This window comes from Dendrobates tinctorius, unplaced genomic scaffold (assembly GCF_039654945.1).
Source record: "Dendrobates tinctorius isolate UK_male_01 unplaced genomic scaffold, ASM3965494v1 ptg000197l, whole genome shotgun sequence".
Lineage (NCBI taxonomy): Eukaryota > Metazoa > Chordata > Amphibia > Anura > Dendrobatidae > Dendrobates > Dendrobates tinctorius.
The window spans coordinates 3,860,006-3,884,986 of NW_027361864.1; the positions used below are offsets into that span (position 1 = coordinate 3,860,006).

The window sequence follows — 24,981 nt, forward strand, 5'->3', positions numbered from 1 at the left end:
TTTCGTGCCTCCCTCCTGATATTTATTACTGGAATGTAAAGTCTTAGTCCAAGTCAAAGTTATGCAAGTCGTCTTTCACACTTCCGTTTTTGACAATCAGTCAAAATCCGCCAGGTTTTGAAAAAAACGGATCCGCAAATTTTTTTTGCGGATCTGTTTTTTTCCACATTGAGTTGCATTACTGGCGGATCTTGACTGATGGTCATCCGTTGGATCCGTTTTTGTGAGTATCCGCCAAATTTTTTTCATCCGCCGGCATGCCTGGACGGACCCTGCAACGTTTTTTTTTGTGGTTGGATCCGCATTTTCCAGTGCGCATGCCCGGAGAAAGGAATCAGGGAGAAAATTAACCCTGAAATCCTTTCTGGCAGAGGTAAAAAATTCTCTCTCTCTCTCTCTCTCTCTCTCTCTCTCTCTCGGCCAGCGGTTCCTTTAAATTTCCTCATTCTGCGGATCCCTCAAAAAACGGATCCTGTGGCATCAGTTAGGAACGGATCCGCTTGTCCGCCTTTTTGGCGGATTTTAACGGACACAAAAAACTGAAGTGTGAAAGAGGCCTTACTCTCTAAGTAAACTTAAAAGTGAACTCACTGTGACATCTGTACCTCGTATATTGCTTGATGAAGCAGTATTTACCCATATGGGTCAGTAAAGACTTTTTAATTCCTCAAAGAGATGGACACCAAAATAGAGGAATCTTCTAAAACTAGAAGTAATTTAATTGTGCGACCTTAGAAATTATGTTTAAAGCCAACCGTCAATTGTTGGGTGGAGACTTGGCAAAAGTGATACTTACAATATGAAAAAAAAAATATATATGCTATCACTGGAAGTTCTTGACCTCTTACCATAACCAGAATGCGTTTCATCACATAAAACATGAGAATACAACACAACATTAAGTACAAAAAAAACAATCTCATATACTTGGGAATGCATAATTTGACATGCTGTACCTGCATTCGTTTCCTCACCGGAAACCCAAAATGTTTCCTGAACGATGTCTTTGAGGAGCTTCCGTTGCATCATCTTCTTCTCTCGTAAGACATTTTTGAAATTATTGATGCATTTATTCAGGTAGATGGTTTCTACACATACTTGGTCAAGCCTTAGAGTTTTTCCTTCCTTCACTCCCTTCAATAGGTCACTGCTCTGCAGTGCCTGATCAGGAGAAACTATTACCTGGGGGCCATTAAGGTCTACATCAGGAGACAAGATCAGTGAGGGAATAGATGATTCATGAGGAAGAGAAGGGACTCTGTTGAGGACAAAATAGGCATCTTCTTTTAGATTGGAGCTTGAGCTGTAACTATTACTCATGCTCGAATGTGTGGGAATGCTATCATTGAAGTGGCCACTTTCAAGACTGTTTAGTCTTTGAAGAGTGTCATTATCAGGAATTGGAAACCCAGGAGGCTTATTTTCCATAAAATCATCTGGACTTTCAAGTTTATTAAAGACAACTTTCAAGGCCGACCGGAAATGGTTAAGCGCTTTCCCTAATTTATTTGCATAAAACTTGATGTCAACTATATCTATGTTTTCATTGGGTTGATCAAGGAAATCTCTTAAGACGTGACCACTCTTATCTGGACTATCTAAGTCTATGTGGACAACTTCTTTAAGAGTTTCTGTAACAGTACCAGTAGAACATTTGTCCATTGTGTCATCAAAGCTCAAAGAGGTAAAACTGCCTGACGGGTCTTTAATAATTACGTTAATTTTTTCTGTGCTACGAAATTGTACCCGGGAGTCACATGAAACAAGGTCTCCTTCTCCTTTAAACATCCCATCGTGGTCATCTACAATTGAGCAGCATCGGTGTATTGCAATTTCTGCCTCTTCTGCCTCTGAAGAAGCACTCAAATGATTAGAACGGCTCAGTAATCTTGAGCATCGACAAGCAGCTTTCTCACCAGACGAAGGCAGGTTGGTGAAATGAAGATTTTTCTGAGATTCTTGGGAGTCGAGACGAATACAAAGATGACTTACACTTTTCTCCAGACATTGCTCACAGCTCTCCTTTCCGTCACCTCTGACGGCTTCTCCATCCGATACACTGCATTTTTTGGCCAAAGTGCATTTCTGTGCATAAAGAAATTCCTCTCCACCACAAGTGGCCTCTGTGCTTTTGTTCTGATATCTTATTCTAAACGACTCTGTTTTACGCTCACATGCAGTCTCATCTGTCCTTACCACTTCTTTATCTAGACTTAGGGAGCTCCAGCGATTTTCTCTTAAGCCCTGCTGAAGAACCGACAGAGAATTTGCTCTTATTCTACTTTGTAAATTATGTTCTTCAAATGGAACAATTTTTACTCCGGAACTTTGGAAGTTGTCTAATTTTTGAAGTATAATATCCTTGTGATCAGGATGAGAAAGTTTTACTACAGTTGGTCTTGGTCCTAACAAAGCACTGGATCCAGAGTCAAGTCTGTAGGCCTCTTTTATATATTCTCTACTTTGGATGCCATTAAAGCAATGGTTTTCACATAGGAAACAATGAATCCTCTCCAAAGTGTTCTCGTCTTCGTGCTCAGAGATCCCATAAAAATATAACACAGTGTCATCACTTAACGTATCCCTACTTGTTTCTCCACATGGTGAAATCATTGGGCTTTTCGGGGAAGATCCTAATTGCAAAACCTCAATCTCATTTAGAACTGAATCCACACAGGTGGACACCTCATCCACTGACCCCTTGATTAAAGTCAAGTGTTGACGGAGCTCTGCTATCTCTGACTGAATGCGACTGATGCCTTGCAGTTCTTTTAAGATGTAGTCCACCACATCACCAGACCGGTCACTAGTGTCAGAACTTCCTCTGGAGCAGCATTCGGATGGATTGTTTTGGCAGAGAAGCTCATTATTTTCGGTTATCTCCTTCCAACTCATGGTAATACTAATGGTGGAAAGATCCTGTTGTTCAGTAATGTGTCCATTACTTTGACTAGGTGACATTACATCTGAACTCTGATCATCAGAAGAACTCTGCTCTGCCGTGTCGTGACTATTGTGTTCCTTTGAGCTAAGAGAAAATTGCACATTTGGTTGCCAACTGGAATCAGTGTCTTTGGAACAATTAGTTGGCATCTTGGTTTCTCCAGTCATCTCCGTGAAGTCGTAAGTGGCTTTGACATCCATGTTTGATTTTTGTTTTATCCCACACATGAACAAGTCACTATCAATCTCCACAGGAGAAGTTTGCTCGTCGTGGTTCGTTGAGAGCTTTTCTATGGGTCCTTTTAGCAACCTCTTCATTTTCTCTCTCATACAGAGAGCTATTTTTTGTCTTTTGGATGACTTAATCAAAAAAATTTTAAGAGGAAATTTTCTGTGCTGGAGAGCTGAACAATTTTCTCTCTTTTTCAGCTTGCTTCTGGAAAACATCATCAACTGTAGCGCCTGTCCCTTCTCATAGCGTTATGCATCAATACAAAGGTTAGGGTACATACAGCCTCTTGGGTACAATGTGTGGTAAACGAGTCTTCATGATGGAACTATTACATGGATGGGGAAAAAATAGAACGATGAGAACAATATACCCTTACCTCCAAAGAGAGGAGGCACCAATGACTATGTACAAGATTATAAACCAGAAACTTACGGTAACTCATATCTATTAAACATGGCCGCGTTTCATTTTGGTTTATCAAGGACCTATTTTTTTCCAGGGTCTAAAGCCAGAGAACATTTGTGGTCGGCATGTCACATCATGGATTTGTGGTCGGCATGTCATATCATGGCACGTTCTATTCTATGCAGACTGGTGACTCAAGGCATTTTTTTTTGCCCCTGCAGACTTAAATTATCCTATGTCTCCATTTAGGTTAAGCCTTGAGATCCGATTGCTATGGAAACTCAGAAATCTATACTCCTATAACAGAAAATGGAGAATTCGAGCCCCAGTCTTTGCCTCACACCTGACCTATTGCTGCATTTTGCTTTATAGGACTAATATAAAATAAGAACAATGTGCCAACATCTTACAAGAAGGGTCACTAGAGAAAAAACACAGAATATGGAGGCAAGTACACAGCCCAATACATTATTCGGCATGCACCGTAACCCTAACTTTAACCTCTTCCAGGTCCACCTCGAAGACTAAATTTCTATCTGGCTGAACCTTTTATTATTCTCAGGGGTTTAGCTGACTTAAGTTTATCTTCATTCTGTGCATGAAATCCGTTCTCTATGTATTACCTCCTTGCAGAGTTTTTGCTATTACACAGAAGCCAACCTGAATGAGCAGATCTGCAGAACATGGAGGAAAGAACTAAGGCGAACATTGTCTAATGTTGGCCATTAAACAACTGCCGATGGGCTACACACAAGATAATCATCAGTCATTTATTGGCTTGTTTAGACAGGCCGACCGGAAATGTTAGGCACAAAGAATGATTGTTAATACAGTAGTTCATTGCCCAAAAGAATACCACATCACCGGCAGCACGTGACCTATCCACATAGGACAATGTGTTGCTCATAACGAGGATTTGTAAGCCTATTTATAAAGGGAACCTGTCAGCAGATTCATGCTGCCCAAATCACAAGTATCAGAGTCCGGCTATTGCAGCCGTGTATGTTGTGGGGTGTCAGAGAAAACATTTTGAAAAACCTCCAGGGCCAATTTGATCAGATGACTAATAGGAGGCCGGTCCCCAGTGTCTTCTTCCTGCCCAGCTCCCCTAAATGGGCAAGTCTCTGTCTATGTGTGTATAAGGAGCCTGGGTACAGAGAAACTGGTGGGGACCGGCCCCCTGGAAATAGTCATCTGAGAAGCATAGTCCCCGGCCGACTCTTCAAAGTTTGTTTTCTTCAAAATTTTGCTGTCTATTTGCAACGCCCGTGGTTTGGGCAACATGAATTGGCTGACAGGTTCCCTTTATAAACCATTGTAACCAACAAACAAAAGTCGTCCATCAGGTTTTTACAAGCCTGTTTAGGCAGGCCGATAATGGGGAAAGAGCGCCTACGAACATTAATTTCCTGATTATCAGCCAGACTAAACTGATGAGGCAGGAGGAGGATTTAAGAACTCCTTAGACTAATAGGCAATGCGGCTAAGCTGGAGTCACAGATCACAGATGTATCCTAATGAAGTAGAGCTGCAGTGTGATGTATTGGGAGAGAAGGAGCAGTTACTTGAACCCCTAATGGGAAAGAAAAAATTGACTTCATTGGACTGCAGATAGCATGTAGGTATTGATTTATACAGGATTTTAAGACAAAAGCTGGACTTCATTCAGTTTTCTTTTATACAGTCTAAGCCCTTTTAAAAATAGTTTTTATCCCCTTTAGGTTAGCGCACTAATTTCCTAGCTAAAAAAATATAAATGTTGATTTTATATATTTGCCAAAATGTGACTTTAGAAGATCTCGGAGATGTGACATATTCTGATGTATTCTCAGTTCTATCAGGAAAATCTATGGGTTATTGTCCAATGATAAAGAGATTATAACAATAATCATCAAAATTATGTAAAACAAAAAAAAAAAAAAAAAAAGACCGGAATAGGTCTGACAACATCGGCAGCATCGCACAGCAGATCTGAGCCCGGATCCTGTCTGCTGCCGACAGACCGCTCACTTTAAGTCTATGCAGTAAAATATTTACAGTCTCTAGAGCAGGATATGAATGCTGGCACATTGCCGTTGTGTTGTGCCAGGCGACTGAAGTTTTTTTTTTAATCTATTAGTTAAAACAATATTATGCTGCAACTTTGCATCCACAAGTAAAATCTGCGTGTGTGCACGTGGAGTGAAAAAACCAATGACGAGGACAAGTAACACCGATGGGAACTGAAGCTGCACCCACCACTGCACAAGCCCACAAGATGCAGAACCTCAAGATACGTACACTTCTACACTTTCACATTTTTTTTTTTTTACTCCAGAGGATCTAAAAAATGTCCATTTTGAGAACACAGCTCTCATACAAACGTAAGTCTTCATGGTTAAAAACGACAACAAACCCGGTGCAATCTCACCCAGCAGTCATGTATTAGGGCTCCCACTTACATTAGTTGAAAGTTGGCCCCACCTGCAGATTTTGGCAGGAGCGGCGGACAATCTAATAAATATATGGGACTCCCAACTGATCGTTTTTTCTTCCACTATATGAGACGCTGCCAAAAGTGTCTAGTAGTGAATTACTGCGCTCTCCCCGTAGAAAACACATGAGCTCCTGACAAAGCCGAATGTTCAGGAGTATGAGGGAGTAGTGAAAGACAGCCATTGGTTGGCTCATTCACAAGACAGACCCACCGTTGAAGGAGAGGAAAGGAAATGGGGAGGAAAGGAAAAGGAGCAGGGCGGGAAGGAAAAGGAGCAGGGCGGGAAGGAAAAGGAGCAGGGCAGGAAGGAAAAGGAGCAGGGCGGGAAGGAAAAGGAGCAGGGCGGGAAGGAAAAGGAGCAGGGCGGGAAGGAAAAGGAGCAGGGCTGGAAGGAAAGGAGCAGGGCTGGAAGGAAAGGAGCAGGGCTGGAAGGAAAGGAGCAGGGCTGGAAGGAAAGGATGGTCAGAGTCTTCACCTGGTGTAAATTATTGCTATTCCCCCGATTATGGCGTTTTATCTCTGCTGTTCCGCTGCCTTTCCCTTCTGAAATAATGACCTTCTTTTCCACCAATATAAAAATCTAGCCTTTTAGCCAAGGTGGTGTAGTCCTCAGGAATATGCCCACACAGAAGAGTTGATGCCCACTTGGCTATAAAGACTAGGACTTATATACAACAGTGTGGCATATCTCAGGAACAAACAAAACCAAATGTCGGATTTAGCGGAACAGCAGCATCTACATCATCCGTCTTAGTAATTATACATTTGTAAAGACTTTCATTATACAATGTATAAAGTTTATTTGTTTTACAGAAAATCAGAATCCTCTTTTCAGCTTCCTAATATTGAGGACCTGGCTTGGTGCGCCATCTTTGTGCTGCTGATGTAATGTTAGTCTCCCCGGAGGCTGTACTGTAACACTTCTCCCATTAACACAAACAGTCGCGCCGGCCCGGCAGACACAACGTTACGGGGATTTAGTCTGATGAGTTTAATCATTCGAGCTTAGCGTGGACCCTAATGTCAGCCATAGGGGAATGAGCCGAGGGTGGGAGCCTCAGGCTGTGCTCTGTAAGAGGTGGTCAGAAGGGAAGCCGGACTCTGCGCCTGCGTCCCGACTCCCCAGTCATGATTAGATTGACCCCGCCATCCATTGTCTCGACAAGCCCTGCATATAGACATTAAGATCTGACCGTGGGCAAAAACTTAGCACCATTAATTGGCACAAATGTGTCCTTAACACCATGAAATCACAACTGCTTTTCTTCTTAGTAAAGGCCGTGACTGCATTGCTCCACATGGAGATGGTGTATGATGGTAGAAGCAGCAAACAGAAAACATGGCAATGCCCAACGTATTAACGTTCTACCAAACCCACCAATCCTGGCTGGAGGGGCTGACCCGCTAATGTGGACAACCCCTGGAATATGGGCACCTAAGGGGGTATCTAACCCACAACATAGCATAAGGGGAAAAATGTAAGATCAAAGGGGGGCCACAAGAAGACGGGAATGGGGGTCTCGTGTCCATCAAGTGATTGGAGCAGTATGCCGTAACCACCGCTCCATTCATTTCTAGGAGAAAGGTAATGTATAGGTGCGACCACCTCTAGACTACATGCTGCTTACCGTAATCTCTAATTTTAGGCAAATAAGAAATTTCTAAATAAAACTTTCAAGATTTAATTCCTCATCGTATCCAAGACCTCTGCTTGCCATGAGAACATTTTCGCACCCTGAAACTAAAAACCGATCCTGACCTATGCTTACCTACATAGCTGAGAGTTTGTCGCAGTTGGATTTAGTCTACATTCCAGGTTAATACCTTTAAGGAATCTGTCACCAGGTTTTTGCTACCCCATCTAAGAGCAGCATTATCTAGTGGGAGTGATGCCGATGATTCCAGCTATGTATCATTTATTGGGCTGCTTGCTGTAGTTTTTATAAAATCCCTGCTTCCTCTGCTGCAGATCTAGCAGTTCTCTGAATACGGAGCCCTGTATAACCCCACCCACACCAATGATTGGCTGCTTTCTGTGTACACTGTGCACAGGCAGAAATTGCCTTGGGGGCGGGGTTATACACAGATCATAAATAAGGAGGACTATACGGCAGCAGGTTTACTAGTACTCTAGTGATAGTCTCCTGCCAATAAAACAGTGATTTTCTACAACTTACAGCATGTAGCCTAGTAAGTAACACATCGCTGGAATCAGGCTCTCTGACTCTACATTATGACGCTCTTAGATTAATCTGCTGACAGATTGCCATCAGGACGGCTGCAGCGATGCAGTTTGCTCACAAAAGAATTGTCTATAGAATACACAGAATTAAAGCAATCCCTCAGTTTTGTCAAGTATTCGCTCTGGACAGTTATATAGCATCATGATGCAAACAAGAATTTTCTCCTTCACCAACAGTTAGTAGTCCATCGAGTTCCACCTAATATGTTGATCCAGAGGAAAGCGAAAACCCCATAATGTGTGCATGGACGCTGCAGATGCTCATGTCCTGTAACCTGTTGTGCTTTTTTTTTCTTGTGGCCATTCCTCTCTCCCCAGCAGTCTGCCATCACTACAGGAGCTGGAACTTTCATTTTTTAGCACGTGACTGCACAATGTCTGAACTTAAAGTTAGAATGAAGGGGGACCCCTAGGGGTGCTAGCTTTGCGGTGATTTTTTGGCAGTAACAAGACAAGATGTATAATTAAAGTCATTTGCAGCGTGTTTTTCACATTATCAAGCAGTCTTAAAATACAGGGACCAAGAAGAAATCATACTTCACGATGATGTGCTGCAGGTCTGTTTTCATTTCTTGTACAAACCCTGACCGTTTCTGCTTTGAGGTCCTTAATCCATAAGAAATAGAAGGAGACGCCCACCAATCCATGCCAAAAACGGTGACTCAGATAAACAAGTGATTGAGTAAGTGGCCTCTGCAGTCAGGTCCAACATATCACGAACGGAACCAAGCGGGGAGCAGCGGGAACAAGAACCGCAAAACGATCTGCAGAGGATCAGTGTGGGAAGGGAGAGCGAGCGAGGGCGGAAGGGAGAGCGAGCGAGCGAGGGCGGAAGGGAGAGCGAGCGAGCGAGGGCGGAAGGGAGAGCGAGCGAGCGAGGGCGGAAGGGAGAGCGAGCGAGCGAGGGCGGAAGGGAGAGCGAGCGAGCGAGGGCGGAAGGGAGAGCGAGCGAGCGAGGGCGGAAGGGAGAGCGAGCGAGCGAGGGCGGAAGGGAGAGCGAGCGAGCGAGGGCGGAAGGGAGAGCGAGCGAGCGAGGGCGGAAGGGAGAGCGAGCGAGCGAGCGCGGAAGGGAGAGCGAGCGAGCGCGGAAGGGAGAGCGAGCGAGCGAGCGCGGAAGGGAGAGCGAGCGAGGGCGGAAGGGAGAGCGAGCGAGGGCGGAAGGGAGAGCGAGCGAGGGCGGAAGGGAGAGCGGGCGAGGGCGGAAGGGAGAGCGAGCGAGGGCGGAAGGGAGAGCGAGCGAGGGCGGAAGGGAGAGCGAGCGAGGGCGGAAGGGAGAGCGAGCGAGGGCGGAAGGGAGAGCGAGCGAGGGCGGAAGGGAGAGCGAGCGAGGGCGGAAGGGAGAGCGAGCGAGGACGGAAGGGAGAGCGAGCGAGGGCGGAAGGGAGAGCGAGGGCGGAAGGGAGAGCGAGCGAGGGCGGAAGGGTGAGCGAGCGAGGGCGGAAGGGTGAGCGAGCGAGGGCGGAAGGGAGAGCGAGCGAGGGCGGAAGGGAGAGCGAGCGAGGGCGGAAGGGAGAGCGAGCGAGGGCGGAAGGGAGAGCGAGCGAGGGCGGAAGGGAGAGCGAGCGAGGGCGGAAGGGAGAGCGAGCGAGGGCGGAAGGGAGAGCGAGCGAGGGCGGAAGGGAGAGCGAGCGAGGGCGGAAGGGAGAGCGAGCGAGGGCGGAAGGGAGAGCGAGCGAGGGCGGAAGGGAGAGCGAGCGAGGGCGGAAGGGAGAGAGAGAGCGAGGGCGGAAGGGAGAGAGAGAGCGAGGGCGGAAGGGAGAGAGAGAGCGAGGGCGGAAGGGAGAGAGAGAGCGAGGGCGGAAGGGAGAGAGAGAGCGAGGGCGGAAGGGAGAGAGAGAGCGAGGGCGGAAGGGAGAGAGAGAGCGAGAGAGCGAGAGCGGAAGGGAGAGAGCGAGAGCGGAAGGGAGAGAGAGCGGAAGGGAGAGAGAGCGGAAGGGAGAGAGAGCGGAAGGGAGAGAGAGCGGAAGGGAGAGAGAGCGGAAGGGAGAGAGAGAGAGCGAGAGCGGAAGGGAGAGAGAGAGCGAGAGCGGAAGGGAGAGAGAGAGAGCGGAAGGGAGAGAGAGAGAGCGGAAGGGAGAGAGAGGGAGAGAGAGAGAGAGAGCGGAAGGGAGAGAGAGAGAGAGCGGAAGGGAGAGAGAGAGAGAGCGGAAGGGAGAGAGAGAGCGGAAGGGAGAGAGAGAGCGGAAGGGAGAGAGAGAGCGGAAGGGAGAGAGAGAGAGAGAGGGAGAGAGGGAGAGAGAGGGAGAGAGAGAGCGGAAGGGAGAGAGAGAGAGAGAGGGAGAGAGAGAGAGAGAGCGGAAGGGAGAGAGAGAGAGAGCGGAAGGGAGAGAGAGAGAGAGAGCGGAAGGGAGAGAGAGAGAGAGCGGAAGGGAGAGAGAGAGAGAGCGGAAGGGAGAGCGAGAGAGCGGAAGGGAGAGCGAGAGAGCGGAAGGGAGAGCGAGAGAGCGGAAGGGAGAGCGAGAGAGCGCGAGCGGAAGGGAGAGCGAGAGAGAGAGAGCGGAAGGGAGAGCGAGAGAGAGCGGAAGGGAGAGCGAGAGAGAGCGGAAGGGAGAGCGAGAGAGAGCGGAAGGGAGAGCGAGAGAGAGCGGAAGGGAGAGAGAGAGAGAGAGCGGAAGGGAGAGAGAGAGAGAGAGCGGAAGGGAGAGAGAGAGAGAGAGCGGAAGGGAGAGAGAGAGAGAGAGCGGAAGGGAGAGAGAGAGAGAGCGGAAGGGAGAGAGAGAGAGAGCGGAAGGGAGAGAGAGAGAGCGCGGAAGGGAGAGAGAGAGAGAGCGGAAGGGAGAGAGAGAGAGAGAGCGGAAGGGAGAGAGAGCGGAAGGGAGAGAGAGAGAGAGAGAGCGGAAGGGAGAGAGAGAGAGCGCGGAAGGGAGAGAGAGAGAGCGCGGAAAAGAGAGAGAGAGAGCGCGGAAAAGAGAGAGAGCGCGGAAGGGAGAGAGAGAGCGCGGAAGGGAGAGAGAGAGCGGAAGGGAGAGAGAGAGCGGAAGGGAGAGAGAGAGCGGAAGGGAGAGAGAGAGAGAGCGGAAGGGAGAGAGAGAGAGAGCGGAAGGGAGAGAGAGAGAGAGCGGAAGGGAGAGAGAGAGAGAGCGGAAGGGAGAGAGAGAGAGAGCGGAAGGGAGAGAGAGAGAGAGAGCGGAAGGGAGAGAGAGAGAGAGAGCGGAAGGGAGAGAGAGAGAGAGAGCGGAAGGGAGAGAGAGAGAGCGGAAGGGAGAGAGAGAGAGAGAGCGGAAGGGAGAGAGAGAGAGAGCGGAAGGGAGAGAGAGAGAGAGCGGAAGGGAGAGAGAGAGAGAGCGGAAGGGAGAGAGAGAGAGAGCGGAAGGGAGAGAGAGAGAGAGCGGAAGGGAGAGAGAGAGAGAGCGGAAGGGAGAGAGAGAGAGCGGAAGGGAGAGAGAGAGAGCGGAAGGGAGAGAGAGAGAGCGGAAGGGAGAGAGAGAGCGGAAGGGAGAGAGAGAGCGGAAGGGAGAGAGAGAGCGGAAGGGAGAGAGAGAGCGAGAGCGGAAGGGAGAGAGAGAGAGAGAGCGGAAGGGAGAGAGAGAGCGAGAGCGGAAGGGAGAGAGAGAGCGGAAGGGAGAGAGAGAGCGGAAGGGAGAGAGAGAGAGCGGAAGGGAGAGAGAGAGAGCGGAAGGGAGAGAGAGAGCGGAAGGGAGAGAGAGAGAGAGCGGAAGGGAGAGAGAGAGAGAGTGGAAGGGAGAGAGAGAGCGGAAGGGAGAGAGAGAGAGAGCGGAAGGGAGAGAGGGAGAGAGAGAGAGGGAGAGAGAGAGAGCGGAAGGGAGAGAGAGAGAGGGAGAGAGAGAGAGCGGAAGGGAGAGAGAGAGGGAGAGAGAGAGAGCGGAAGGGAGAGAGAGAGAGGGAGAGAGAGCGGAAGGGAGAGAGAGAGGGAGAGAGAGCGGAAGGGAGAGAGAGAGAGAGAGCGGAAGGGAGAGAGAGGGAGAGAGAGAGCGGAAGGGAGAGAGAGAGAGAGAGAGCGGAAGGGAGAGAGAGAGAGAGAGAGAGGAAGGGGGAGAGAGAGAGAGCGGAAGGGAGAGAGAGAGAGCGCGGGAGAGAGAGAGAGAGAGAGAGCGGAAGGGAAGGAGAGCGGAAGGGAAGAGAAAACAAAATAGGCAGCAATCCTAATATGCAAAAAAGTATGAGTACTTTGTGGACAAATATCTTGAGGAGGGACTTTACTGACTCCAAAGTGCCCACACTATTTTGCATGTTTGGAGTGCTGCCTATTACTTTGTACATTATACAAAGCCTTAAGTCAATGACCTGGGGCTTGCACCCCTTTTATTCTATTCCTTGATTTTTTAATAGATAGCTGGATGGACAGACAGACCAAAATGATTCATATAGATTTTTATACCAGGAGGATGAGGATGATATGTTTTTTTGATTATGTGGGGGAAGTAAATCAAATTACTGTCTCCATTATACAGAATAAGAAAAGTTTACGGAGAGAAGATAGAAAAGCGAGGAGTGTTCTAGCAGCAGGGGTAACGCACTAAACCCAGCGTGGTATGCAATCCATGGGGTGCACTAATTTTCATTTCTTTCAAACTACTAAACGTCCCTAATTGCTTGAATTACAAGAAGATGACAAGAAAAACTCCATTTACTGATCTGCGCTGATCGTTGGAGCTGCCGACAATCTTCAGTTATATTTTTTTTCCCATCTGCAAAAGAGTTCCATAAAAATAAGGGATTTCACCATTACTGCCTGTTATATATGTGCCTGACCTTAATGACCAACAAGCATCATGACATAGCCCATATACATATATATCTCACTCCAATCATCCTTGACCACAGCAGTTCAAAGTCCATGTCATACTGGAACAATGTACCACATCCATCAACCCACTCCCTTGGAGCCCACAAGCCATTTTCCCCACCTTACACACAATAAATCAAAAGTAATCTCTAATCTAGACAGCTCCCCATCTAATCTCTGATAATATATATGGCTCCTTCTACCTCCTCCTCAGGAGCTCACAATCTAATCTCTGATAATATGTATTTCTCCTTCTACCTCCTCCTCAGGAGCTCACAATCTAATCTCTGATAATATGTATGGCTCCTTCTACCTCCTCCTCAGGAGCTCACAATCTAATATCTGATAATATGTATTTCTCCTTCTACCTCCTCCTCAGGAGCTCACAATCTAATCTCTGATAATATGTATTTCTCCTTCTACCTCCTCCTCAGGAGCTCACAATCTAATCTCTGATAATATGTATGGCTCCTTCTACCTCCTCCTCAGGAGCTCACAATCTAATATCTGATAATATGTATGGCTCCTTCTACCTCCTCCTCAGGAGCTCACAATCTAATCTCTGATAATATGTATGGCTCCTTCTACCTCCTCCTCAGGAGCTCACAATCTAATATCTGATAATATGTATGGCTCCTTCTACCTCCTCCTCAGGAGCTCACAATCTAATCTCTGATAATATGTATGGCTCCTTCTACCTCCTCCTCAGGAGCTCACAATCTAATCTCTGATAATATGTATGGCTCCTTCTACCTCCTCCTCAGGAGCTCACAATCTAATCTCTGATAATATGTATGGCTCCTTCTACCTCCTCCTCAGGAGCTCACAATCTAATCTCTGATAATATGTATGGCTCCTTCTACCTCCTCCTCAGGAGCTCACAATCTAATATCTGATAATATGTATGGCTCCTTCTACCTCCTCCTCAGGAGCTCACAATCTAATATCTGATAATATGTATTTCTCCTTCTACCTCCTCCTCAGGAGCTCACAATCTAATCTCTGATAATATGTATGGCTCCTTCTACCTCCTCCTCAGGAGCTCACAATCTAATATCTGATAATATGTATGGCTCCTTCTACCTCCTCCTCAGGAGCTCACAATCTAATCTCTGATAATATGTATGGCTCCTTATGCCTCCTCCTCAGGAGCTCACAATCTAATCTCTGATAATATGTATGGCTCCTTATACCTCCTCCTCAAGAGCTCACAATCTAATATCTGATAATATGTATGGCTCCTTCTACCTCCTCCTCAGGAGCTCACAATCTAATCTCTGATAATATATATGGCTCCTTCTACCTCCTCCTCAGGAGCTCACAATCTAATCTCTGATAATATGTATGGCTCCTTCTACCTCCTCCTCAGGAGCTCACAATCTAATATCTGATAATATGTATGGCTCCTTCTACCTCCTCCTCAGGAGCTCACAATCTAATCTCTGATAATATGTATGGCTCCTTCTACCTCCTCCTCAGGAGCTCACAATCTAATCTCTGATAATATGTATGGCTCCTTCTACCTCCTCCTCAGGAGCTCACAATCTAATCTCTGATAATATGTATGGCTCCTTCTACCTCCTCCTCAGGAGCTCACAATCTAATATCTGATAATATGTATGGCTCCTTCTACCTCCTCCTCAGGAGCTCACAATCTAATCTCTGATAATATGTATGGCTCCTTCTACCTCCTCCTCAGGAGCTCACAATCTAATCTCTGATAATATGTATGGCTCCTTCTACCTCCTCCTCAGGAGCTCACAATCTAATATCTGATAATATGTATGGCTCCTTCTACCTCCTCCTCAGGAGCTCACAATCTAATATCTGATAATATGTATGGCTCCTTCTACCTCCTCCTCAGGAGCTCACAATCTAATCTCTGATAATATGTATGGCTCCTTCTACCTCCTCCTCAGGAGCTCACAATCTAATCTCTGATAATATGTATGGCTCCTTATGCCTCCTCCTCAGGAGCTCACAATCTAATCTCTGATAATATGTATGGCTCCTTCTACCTCCTCCTCAGGAGCTCACAATCTAATCTCTGATAATATGTATGGCTCCTTATGCCTCCTCCTCAGGAGCTCACAATCCAGCTCTCACTTCCCCCGGGGGGCCAAATACATAGAGCGCATATTAAATTATAATTCAGTATATTTTTTTTTTAATTTTCTTAACGATCACAGGTTATCAGTGTGTATATACTGAATTTTTAGGCAGCACAGAAATCTCTGCTCTGTCTTCTAGAAGTCACATTTTGGGCAAACATAGAAAATTAATCAAAATTGTTGAACCAGTGTAGCAGAGCGCAATTTGTCAATTCCTGATGTGTTATCAGTCATTTTCCATAGGACTGCCGTGAATCCACATGCACTCACCAAGCAGCTTGCAAAGAATTAAATGACCAATTTGGCTCTGCTACATCCAGGCAATAGAAATATACTGCTATACTTAGGAATAGACCAAACCTAGAGACGCAGAATCCCCTCCTATGATGCTACATCCAACACTTACCTTGTGGTCTTTACCCACATCCCGACACCCCACAGACTTGGCAAAGTGAACACACAGGGTGCCAAAAACTTTTGGTGCTCCAGAGTGGCTGTGAGCGGCAGACGTCCCACCTGGATGCACATCAGATGTGCTGAGGAGGTGACGGGTGACATGAAACAAGGGAATGAGCCATTACCCCAAGAAACCAGGAGACACTGGAGTTTTTACCCCACATTCCATCCCCTGGCTCCAAGCCTCGCACAGCGCCCCCCCATCACAGGAGCAGCATTGCATGAACTACACTTGTATCCCCAATCATCCAAGGCAATAATCCTGTTAATTCTCGATGTGCCAGTCCAGGAACTTGCAGCATATTGATGGAGAGGAAACTGCATGCATGTAAGAGCAAGAAACCGCTGCTCCCAGCACCGCTGCGCTCCTCCTCTCCAGCTGCCTTCCGCGTTCAGTCTTACTTATAGATGAAGCTGCTTCCCCCTCCTCCCCACCACACATGTGCTCATACATAACACCAGCGATGAGGACGAAGGAGATGGAGCAGAATTCACACCAAAAAATGCCTCCAGGCAGGGACTCGTCAGCTCCACCTCATTGGGAATTCGTGTATGATACATGTAACCAGGGGCTGATAGAAATCTCACAGCCTGTACCCAACCACAACTCCGACTGTCAATCACACCCTTCTTGTCGCCAGGCAAGGAGCTTTCTCGGCTTGTGCAAATTACTTGCCAGCAAACCCCCCACCACCACAATCGTATCTACTGCGCCAGAGCAACCAGCCCTACAAAAGGATTTTCTCCAGAACTCCAATTCCAGATCCCTCTCACTCCCAGCACCCCGTAAGCATCACTATTCCCTCAATACCAGATCCTTCACTCCAAGAAACTCCCTCATTCAGACCCTTCACACCAAAAAAATTTAGAACCATCGCGCCAAGAATTTCTCGATACAGAACCTTCACTCCAAGAATCTCTTCATAACAGATCCTTCACATCCAGAATCCCCCAAAATCAGATCAGTCATTTAGAGAAAGCTCTTCAATTTAGGCACTCCAATCTCAGAACCCCCTTCGCAACAGATCCTACACATTCCAATGCCAAAGATTTCACTTCTTACATTACATGAGTGATATCCATTGTAAATTCTATAATGGGTCAGAAACCGGCGAATCCTCGCAGCGCACAGTGCATCACAGAGTAACTCCAGACTTCATTTCAGAACGGGCAGTATAGTCCTCCATACAGTATTATGGGCACCACACAGTCCTCCATTCAGCATTATGGGCATCACACAGTCCTCCATACAACATTATCGGCACCACACAGTCCTCCATACAACATTATGGGCACCACACAGTCCTCCATACAGCATTATAGGCACCACACAGTCCTCCATACAGCATTATGGGCACCACATATTCCTCCATACAGCATTATTGGCATCACATAGTCCTCCATACAGCATTATGGGCACACATATTCTTCCATACAGCATTATTGGCCCCACACAGTCCTCCATACAGCATTATGGGCACCACACAGTCCTCCATACAACATTATGGGCACTGCATAGTCCTCCATACAGCATTATGGACTCACATATTCCTCCATACAGCATTATGGGCACCACATAGTCCTCCATACAGCATTATGAGCACCATATATTCCTCCATTCAGCATTATTGGCATCACATAGTCCTCCATACAGCATTATGGGCACACATTCTTCCATACAGCATTATGGGCACCACATAGTCCTCCATACATCATTATGGGCACCACATATTCCTCCATACAGCATTATGGACTCACATATTCCTCCATACAGCATTATGAGCACCATATATTCCTCCATACAGCATTATTGGCATCACATAGTCCTCCTTACAGCATTATGGGCACACATTCTTCCATACAGCATTATGGGCCCCACACAGTCCTCCATACAGCATTATGGGCACCACATAGTCCTCCACACATCATTATGGGCACCACATATTCCTCCATACAGCATTATGGACTCACATATTCCTCCATACAGCATTATGAGCACCATATATTCCTCCATACAGCATTATTGGCATCACATAGTCCTCCATACAGCATTATGGGCACACATATTCTTCCATACAGCATTATGGGCCCCACACAGTCCTCCATACAGCATTATGGGCACCACATAGTCCTCCATACATCATTATGGGCACCACATATTCCTCCATACAGCATTATGGACTCACATATTCCTCCATACAGCATTATGAGCACCATATATTCCTCCATACAGCATTATTGGCATCACATAGTCCTCCATACAGCATTATGGGCACATATGCACATATATTCTTCCATACAGCATTATGGGCCCCACACAGTCCTCCATACAGCATTATGGGCACCACAAAGTCCTCCATACATCATTATGGGCACCACATATTCCTCCATACAGCATTATGGACTCACATATTCCTCCATACAGCATTATGAGCACCATATATTCCTCCATACAGCATTATTGGCATCACATAGTCCTCCATACAGCATTATGGGCACACATATTCTTCCATACAGCATTATGGGCCCCACACAGTCCTCCATACAGCATTATGGGCACCACATAGTCCTCCATACATCATTATGGGCACCACATATTCCTCCATACAGCATTATGGACTCACACATTCCTCCATACAGCATTATGGGCACACACGGTCCTCCATACAGTATTATGGGCACCACACAGTCCTCCATACAACATTATGGGCACCACACAGTCCTCCATACAACATTATGGGCACCACACAGTCCTCCATACAACATTATGGGCACCACACAGTCCTCCATACAACATTATGGGCACCACACAGTCCTCCATACAACATTATGGGCACCACACAGTCCTCCATACATCATTATGAGCACCATATATTCCTCCATACAGCATTATTCGCATCACATAGTCCTCCATACAGCATTATGGGCACACATATTCTTCCATACAGCATTATGGGCCCCACACAGTCCTCCATACAGCATTATGGGCACCACATAGTCCTCCATACATCATTATGGGCACCACATATTCCTCCATACAGCATTATGGACTCACACATTCCTCCATACAGCATTATGGGCACACACGGTCCTCCATACAGTATTATGGGCACCACACAGTCCTCCATACAACATTATGGGCACCACACAGTCCTCCATACAACATTATGGGCACCACACAGTCCTCCATACAACATTATGGGCACCACACAGTCCTCCATACAACATTATGGGCACCACACAGTCCTCCATACAACATTATGGGCACCACACAGTCCTCCATACATCATTATGGGCACCACATATTCCTCCATACAGCATTATGGACTCACACATTCCTCCATACAGCATTATGGGCACACACGGTCCTCCATACAGTATTATGGGCACCACACAGTCCTCCATACAACATTATGGGCACCACACAGTCCTCCATACAACATTATGGGCACCACACAGTCCTCCATACAACATTATGGGCACCACACAGTCCTCCATACAACATTATGGGCACCACACAGTCCTCCATACAACATTATAGGCACCACACAGTCCTCCATACAACATTATGGGCACCACACAGTCCTCCATACAACATTATGGGCACCACACAGTCCTCCATACAACATTATGGGCACCACACAGTCCTCCATACAACATTATGGGCACCACACAGTCCTCCATACAACATTATGGGCACCACACAGTCCTCCATACAACATTATGGGCACCACACAGTCCTCCATACAACATTATGGGCACCACACAGTCCTCCATACAACATTATGGGCACCACACAGTCCTCCATACAACATTATGGGCACCACACAGTCCTCCATACAACATTATGGGCACCACACAGTCCTCCATACAACATTATGGGCACCACACAGTCCTCCATACAACATTATGGGCACCACACAGTCCTCCATACAACATTATGGGCACCACACAGTCCTCCATACAACATTATGGGCACCACACAGTCCTCCATACAACATTATGGGCACCACACAGTCCTCCATACAACATTATGGGCACCACACAGTCCTCCATACAACATTATGGGCACCACACAGTCCTCCATACAACATTATGGGCACCACACAGTCCTCCATACAACATTATGGGCACCACACAGTCCTCCATACAACATTATGGGCACCACACAGTCCTCCATACAACATTATGGGCACCACACAGTCCTCCATACAACATTATGGGCACCACACAGTCCTCCATACAACATTATGGGCACCACACAGTCCTCCATACAACATTATGGGCACCACACAGTCCTCCATACAACATTATGGGCACCACACAGTCCTCCATACAACATTATGGGCACCACACAGTCCTCCATACAACATTATGGGCACCACACAGTCCTCCATACAACATTATGGGCACCACACAGTCCTCCATACAACATTATGGGCACCACACAGTCCTCCATACAGCATTATGGGCACCACATATTCCTCCATACAGCATTATGGGCACCACATATTCCTCCATACAGCATTATCGGCACCACATAGTCCTCCATACAGCATTATCGGCATCACATAGTCCTCCATACAGCATTATGGGCAGACATATTCCTCCATACAGTATTATGGGCACAAATAGTCCTCCATACAGCATTATGGGCACCACATAGTTCTCCATACAATATTATTAGCCCCATGTATTGCTCCATACACTATTATGGGTCCCATATATTGTTCCGTATAATATATAAAGGAGCCATATAATGCTCCACACGGTATAATGGGCCCCATATGATGCTCCATAGATTATAAAAGCCCCATGTAATGTGCCATATAGTATATAATGGCACCATATTGCTCCATACAGTATAATGGCCCCATATATTGCTCCATACAAAATAATGAGCCCAATATATTGCTCGATATAGAATAATGGCCCCATATAGAGATCCACATAAAAAATTAAAATAAAATAATCAAATACTCACCTCTCCTCGTTCCCCGCAGCACAGGGCTCCTCAGTGTCTTCTGACTCTCTGGGACTGCTCGGCAGAGAGTGCAATATAGTGACGTCATTGCGCCCTTTGCCCTGAGATGTCACAGAGTCAGAAGCCGCTGAAGATACCGGAGCTGTGGGGAACGGGGAGTATTTGAGGAGGGCAAGTGCCAGCGCTGGCACCCCCACATCACGGACCCCATAGCATGCCGGTATCCCCAATGACGAGTGGGCCTCCCTGTTTTTCAAGGGTCCTGGGCACCTATATATTTATATCTCTATATATAAAAATCAATGTGTGTGTGTGTGTGTGTGTGTGTGTATCACCAACCAATCACGAAGCATCTTTCATTTCACCAGAGCCGTTCAAAAGAAGCCAAGCTGTGATTGGTTGCTATGACCAACAGTTTTCCTTGCAACCAATCACTAAGCATCTCTCATTTCACCAGAGCTGGTTAAAAGTAGCTGAGCTGTGATTGGTTGCTACGCGCAAGTTCTCCCACTTGACAACCCCTCAGCAGACACTGACATGGTGGGAGAAATCTGTCCCTCAGAAAAAAGCAGTGAGTACATGCCAGAAAAGAATCCCCCCCTCCCGTGTGGTATCATTAAGTGACACACATGAATGTAGGAAAGTGCACATATTAAATGTCATGTGGATTTAATATTTTCTCACAGACACTTTTATGCATTATTAATGTGTTACTGTGCTCTGATGCTGTGAGTTTTTTTAAAGTGCTACTTTCCCCATAATTCACCTGACTATACCCATATAACACGTAATGCTTTTCTCATAATAACCCATTAAATAGGATACTATACTGCATACAGATGCTGTACATCCATGAGCAATTCAGCCGGACAAATTACAAGTTGACCAGGGATCTTAATGAACCATGTTTCTGTGCAATTTCACTATTCTACTTTTACTGGCTTTGAAGGGACGATGTGGGATATTAGTGGTAGTAGTCCGGTGGCTCTGGCTGACGGGATGATGTGGGATATTAGGGGTAGTAGTCCGGTGGCTCTGGCTGACGGGATGATGTGGGATATTAGGGGGAGTAGTCCGTTGGCTCTGGCTGACGGGATGATGTGGGATATTAGTGGTAGTAGTCCGGTGGCTCTGGCTGACGGGATGATGTGGGATATTAGTGGTAGTAGTCCGGTGGCTCTGGCTGATGGGATGATGTGGGATATTTGTGGTAGTAGTCCGGTGGCTCTGGCTGATGGGATGATGTGAGATATTAGGGGTTGTTGTCCGGTAGCTCTGGCTGACGGGATAATGTGGGATATTATAGTGAATGTGGCTATGCGGAGTGGGCGGGGCTCTACACTCAGCTTTATATATATAACGATGTGGGATATTAGGGGTAGTAGTCCAGCGGTTGTGACGGGATGATGTGGGATATTAGGGGTAGTAGTCCGGTGGCTCTGGCTGACGGGATGATGTGTGATATTAGGGGTACTAGTCCAGCGGCTGTGACGGGATGATGTGGGATATTAGAGGTAGTTGTCTGGTGGCTCTGGCTGATGGGATGATGTGGGATATTAGGGGTAGTAGTCCAGCAGCTGTGACAAAATGACGTGGGATATTAGTGGTAGTTGTCCGGTGGCTCTGGCTGACGGGATGATGTGGGATATTAGGGGTAGTAGTTCGGTAGCTCTGGCTGACGGGATGATGTGGGATATAATAGTGAATGTGGCTATGCGGTGTGGGTGGGGCTATACACTCAGCTTTGCACACTAGAGAACTAAGTAATGTAATAGACACACCATTATTTCGTATATTTAGAGACTCTATAGCGACGGGGTCTGTTCCACAGGACTGGCGCATAGCAAATGTGGTACCAATATTCAAAAAGGGCTCTAAAAGTGAACCTGGAAATTATAGGCCAGTAAGTCTAACCTCTATTGTTGGTAAAATATGTGAAGGGTTTCTGAGGGATGTTATTCTGGATTATCTCAATGAGAATAACTGTTTAACTCCATATCAGCATGGGTTTATGAGGAATCGCTCCTGTCAAACCAATCTAATCAGTTTTTATGAAGAGGTAAGCTATAGACTGGACCAAGGTGAGTCATTGGATGTGGTATATCTTGATTTTTCCAAAGCGTTTGATACCGAGCCACACAAGAGGTTGGTACACAAAATGAGAATGCTGGGTCTGGGGGAAAATGTGTGTAAATGGGTAAGTAGCTGGCTTAGTGATAGAAAGCAGAGGGTGGTTAAGTTATACATGGAATATTCTCTAACTGGGTCGCTGTGACCAGTGGGGTACCGCAGGGGTCTGTGTTGGGACCTATTCTCTTCAGCATATTTATTAACGATCTGGTAGAAGGTTTGCACAGTAAAATATCGATATTTGCAGATGATACAAAACTATGTAAAGCAGTCAATACAAGAGACGATAGTAATCTGCTACAGATGGATCTGGATAAGTTGGAAACTTGGGCCGAAAGGTGGCAGATGCGGTTTAACAATGATAAATGTAAGGTTATACACATGGGAAGAAGGAATCAATATCACCATTACACACTGAACGGTAAACCACTGGGTAAATCTGACATGGAGAAGGACTTGGGGATCCTAGTTAATGATAAACTTACCTGGAGCAGCCAGTGCCAGGCAGCGGCTGCCAAGGCAAACAGGATCATGGGGTGCATTAAAAGAGGTCTGGATACACATGATGAGAGCATTATACTGCCTCTGTACAAATCTCTGGTTAGACCGCACATGGAGTACGGTGTACAGTTTTGGGCACCGATGCTCAAGAAGGATATAATGGAACTAGAGCGGGTACAAAGGAGAGCAACAAAATTAATAAAGGGGATGGGGGAACTACAATACCCAGAGATTTTAATTAGGATTATTTAGTCTAGAAAAAAGACGACTGAGGGGCGATCTAATAGCCATGTATATAAGGGGACAGTACAAATATCTCTCCGAGGATCTGTTTATACCAAGGAAGGTGACGGTCACAAGGGGGCATTCTCTGCGTCTGGAGGAGAAAAGGTTTTTCCACCAACATAGAAGAGGATTCTTTACTGTTAGGGCAATGAGAATCTGGAATTCCCTGCCTGAGGAGGTGGTGATGGCGAACTCAGTCGAAGGGTTCAAGAGAGGCCTGGATGTCTTCCTGGAGCGTAACAATATTGTATCTTACAGTTACTGTCAGGTTCCTTAGAAGGACGTAGATCTGGGGATTTATTCTGACAGAATTTTATAGGCTGAACTGGATGGACTAATGTCTTTTTTTGGCCTTACTAACTAACCGTAGTTAGTTACTTTGCCCGGGCAGCGCCGGGCTCTTCAGCTAGTCTATAAATATCAATAGATATACATACACACATTACCCATAAACACCTCCTATTGTTTCCAAGGGGAAATCCGCATTGCCATTCATATGGCCACAGATTTTTCTGCAGATGTGAAAACATCCATAAGTGACAAGTCATCTTTGCAGATTCTGCTTAGAAGATGATCTGGTATATTAAGCATTGTCAGATATTTAGGAAATTCCACAGACAGAGTGGTCCATTGTCCTAACCTAGGTATAAAAACTGATGCGACTGAGGAAGAGATGTAGCAGAAATCACGGATGCAACATTCAGGGCACACAATACTGTAAGATAGGAATGAAAAACAAGATGCACCCCTGTATAAGGCTCCAAACTGCAACACAAGAGCGCCTACTGGTGGAGCAATGATGAACAGTATGAGTTGTATTAACAGGCAATCCAGAGTATTAAAAACCAAGCAATAAACATAAAAGGTGATGGAAAGCCTGCAACGTAATGTTGTGCCCTGCAGTTCTGGATGGCGTCATAATTGGGAAAGGGGGTCTGTTTTGAGCATAGCCGTACAAAACATGGGCGATAAAGAAACATCACTTTCCAGCCTTCAAAATGTGGTGCTGGAAAGGGATGTCATCAATACCATTGATAGCAAAAAAGAGCAAACAAATCAATTTTGGAACAAGTGAAGCCAGACATGTCACTGGAAGCCAGGATCATCAAGCTACAACTTGCCTAATTTGTACACATCGCATGAAGACAGCAATCACTGGAGAAGGACATCATGGCCTGGAGAATAGAAAGAACAAGGCGAAAATGAAGAACAGCTAGGCAATGGCTTGATACTATCCAGATAACCGTGGAGAAGACCCTGGTGGACCCATCTATGCTTGTACGAGATCGATCTTCCTACAGAGCATTAAGCAATCAAGTCGAAATGGCTCAAGATTGAGCCAAAAAATGAAAAAAAAAGTTAAAAAGAAAAAGTAAAATGGAGTATGTCTGAAGCAAGGAGTCGTGGTCCCTTTAAAAACCTCATTAAGGATGATGATGGCTTCTGCATGGATGGAGGTGCCTGAAGAG

General features: G+C 46.3%; 1 protein-coding gene across 7 annotated transcripts in view; it reads right to left on the reverse strand.

The window, feature by feature from the left end:
• Nucleotides 1-24,981, reverse strand: part of UNC13B (unc-13 homolog B) — a 409,040-nt gene that overhangs the window by 182,483 nt on the left and 201,576 nt on the right. The window contains exons 1-2 of one of the 7 annotated variants that reach the window (XM_073553137.1): nt 15,563-16,693; nt 957-3,500 (exon numbers count right to left, since the gene is read on the reverse strand). The exons of 5 other annotated variants lie outside the window; for them this stretch is intronic. In XM_073553137.1, the coding sequence (XP_073409238.1) occupies nt 957-3,393 (2,437 nt within the window). In that variant the 5' untranslated portion in view covers nt 3,394-3,500; nt 15,563-16,693. Of the gene's footprint in view, nt 1-956; nt 3,501-15,562; nt 16,694-24,981 lie in introns of those variants that run through there. One more of the 7 variants, XM_073553143.1, reaches the window with a different exon arrangement.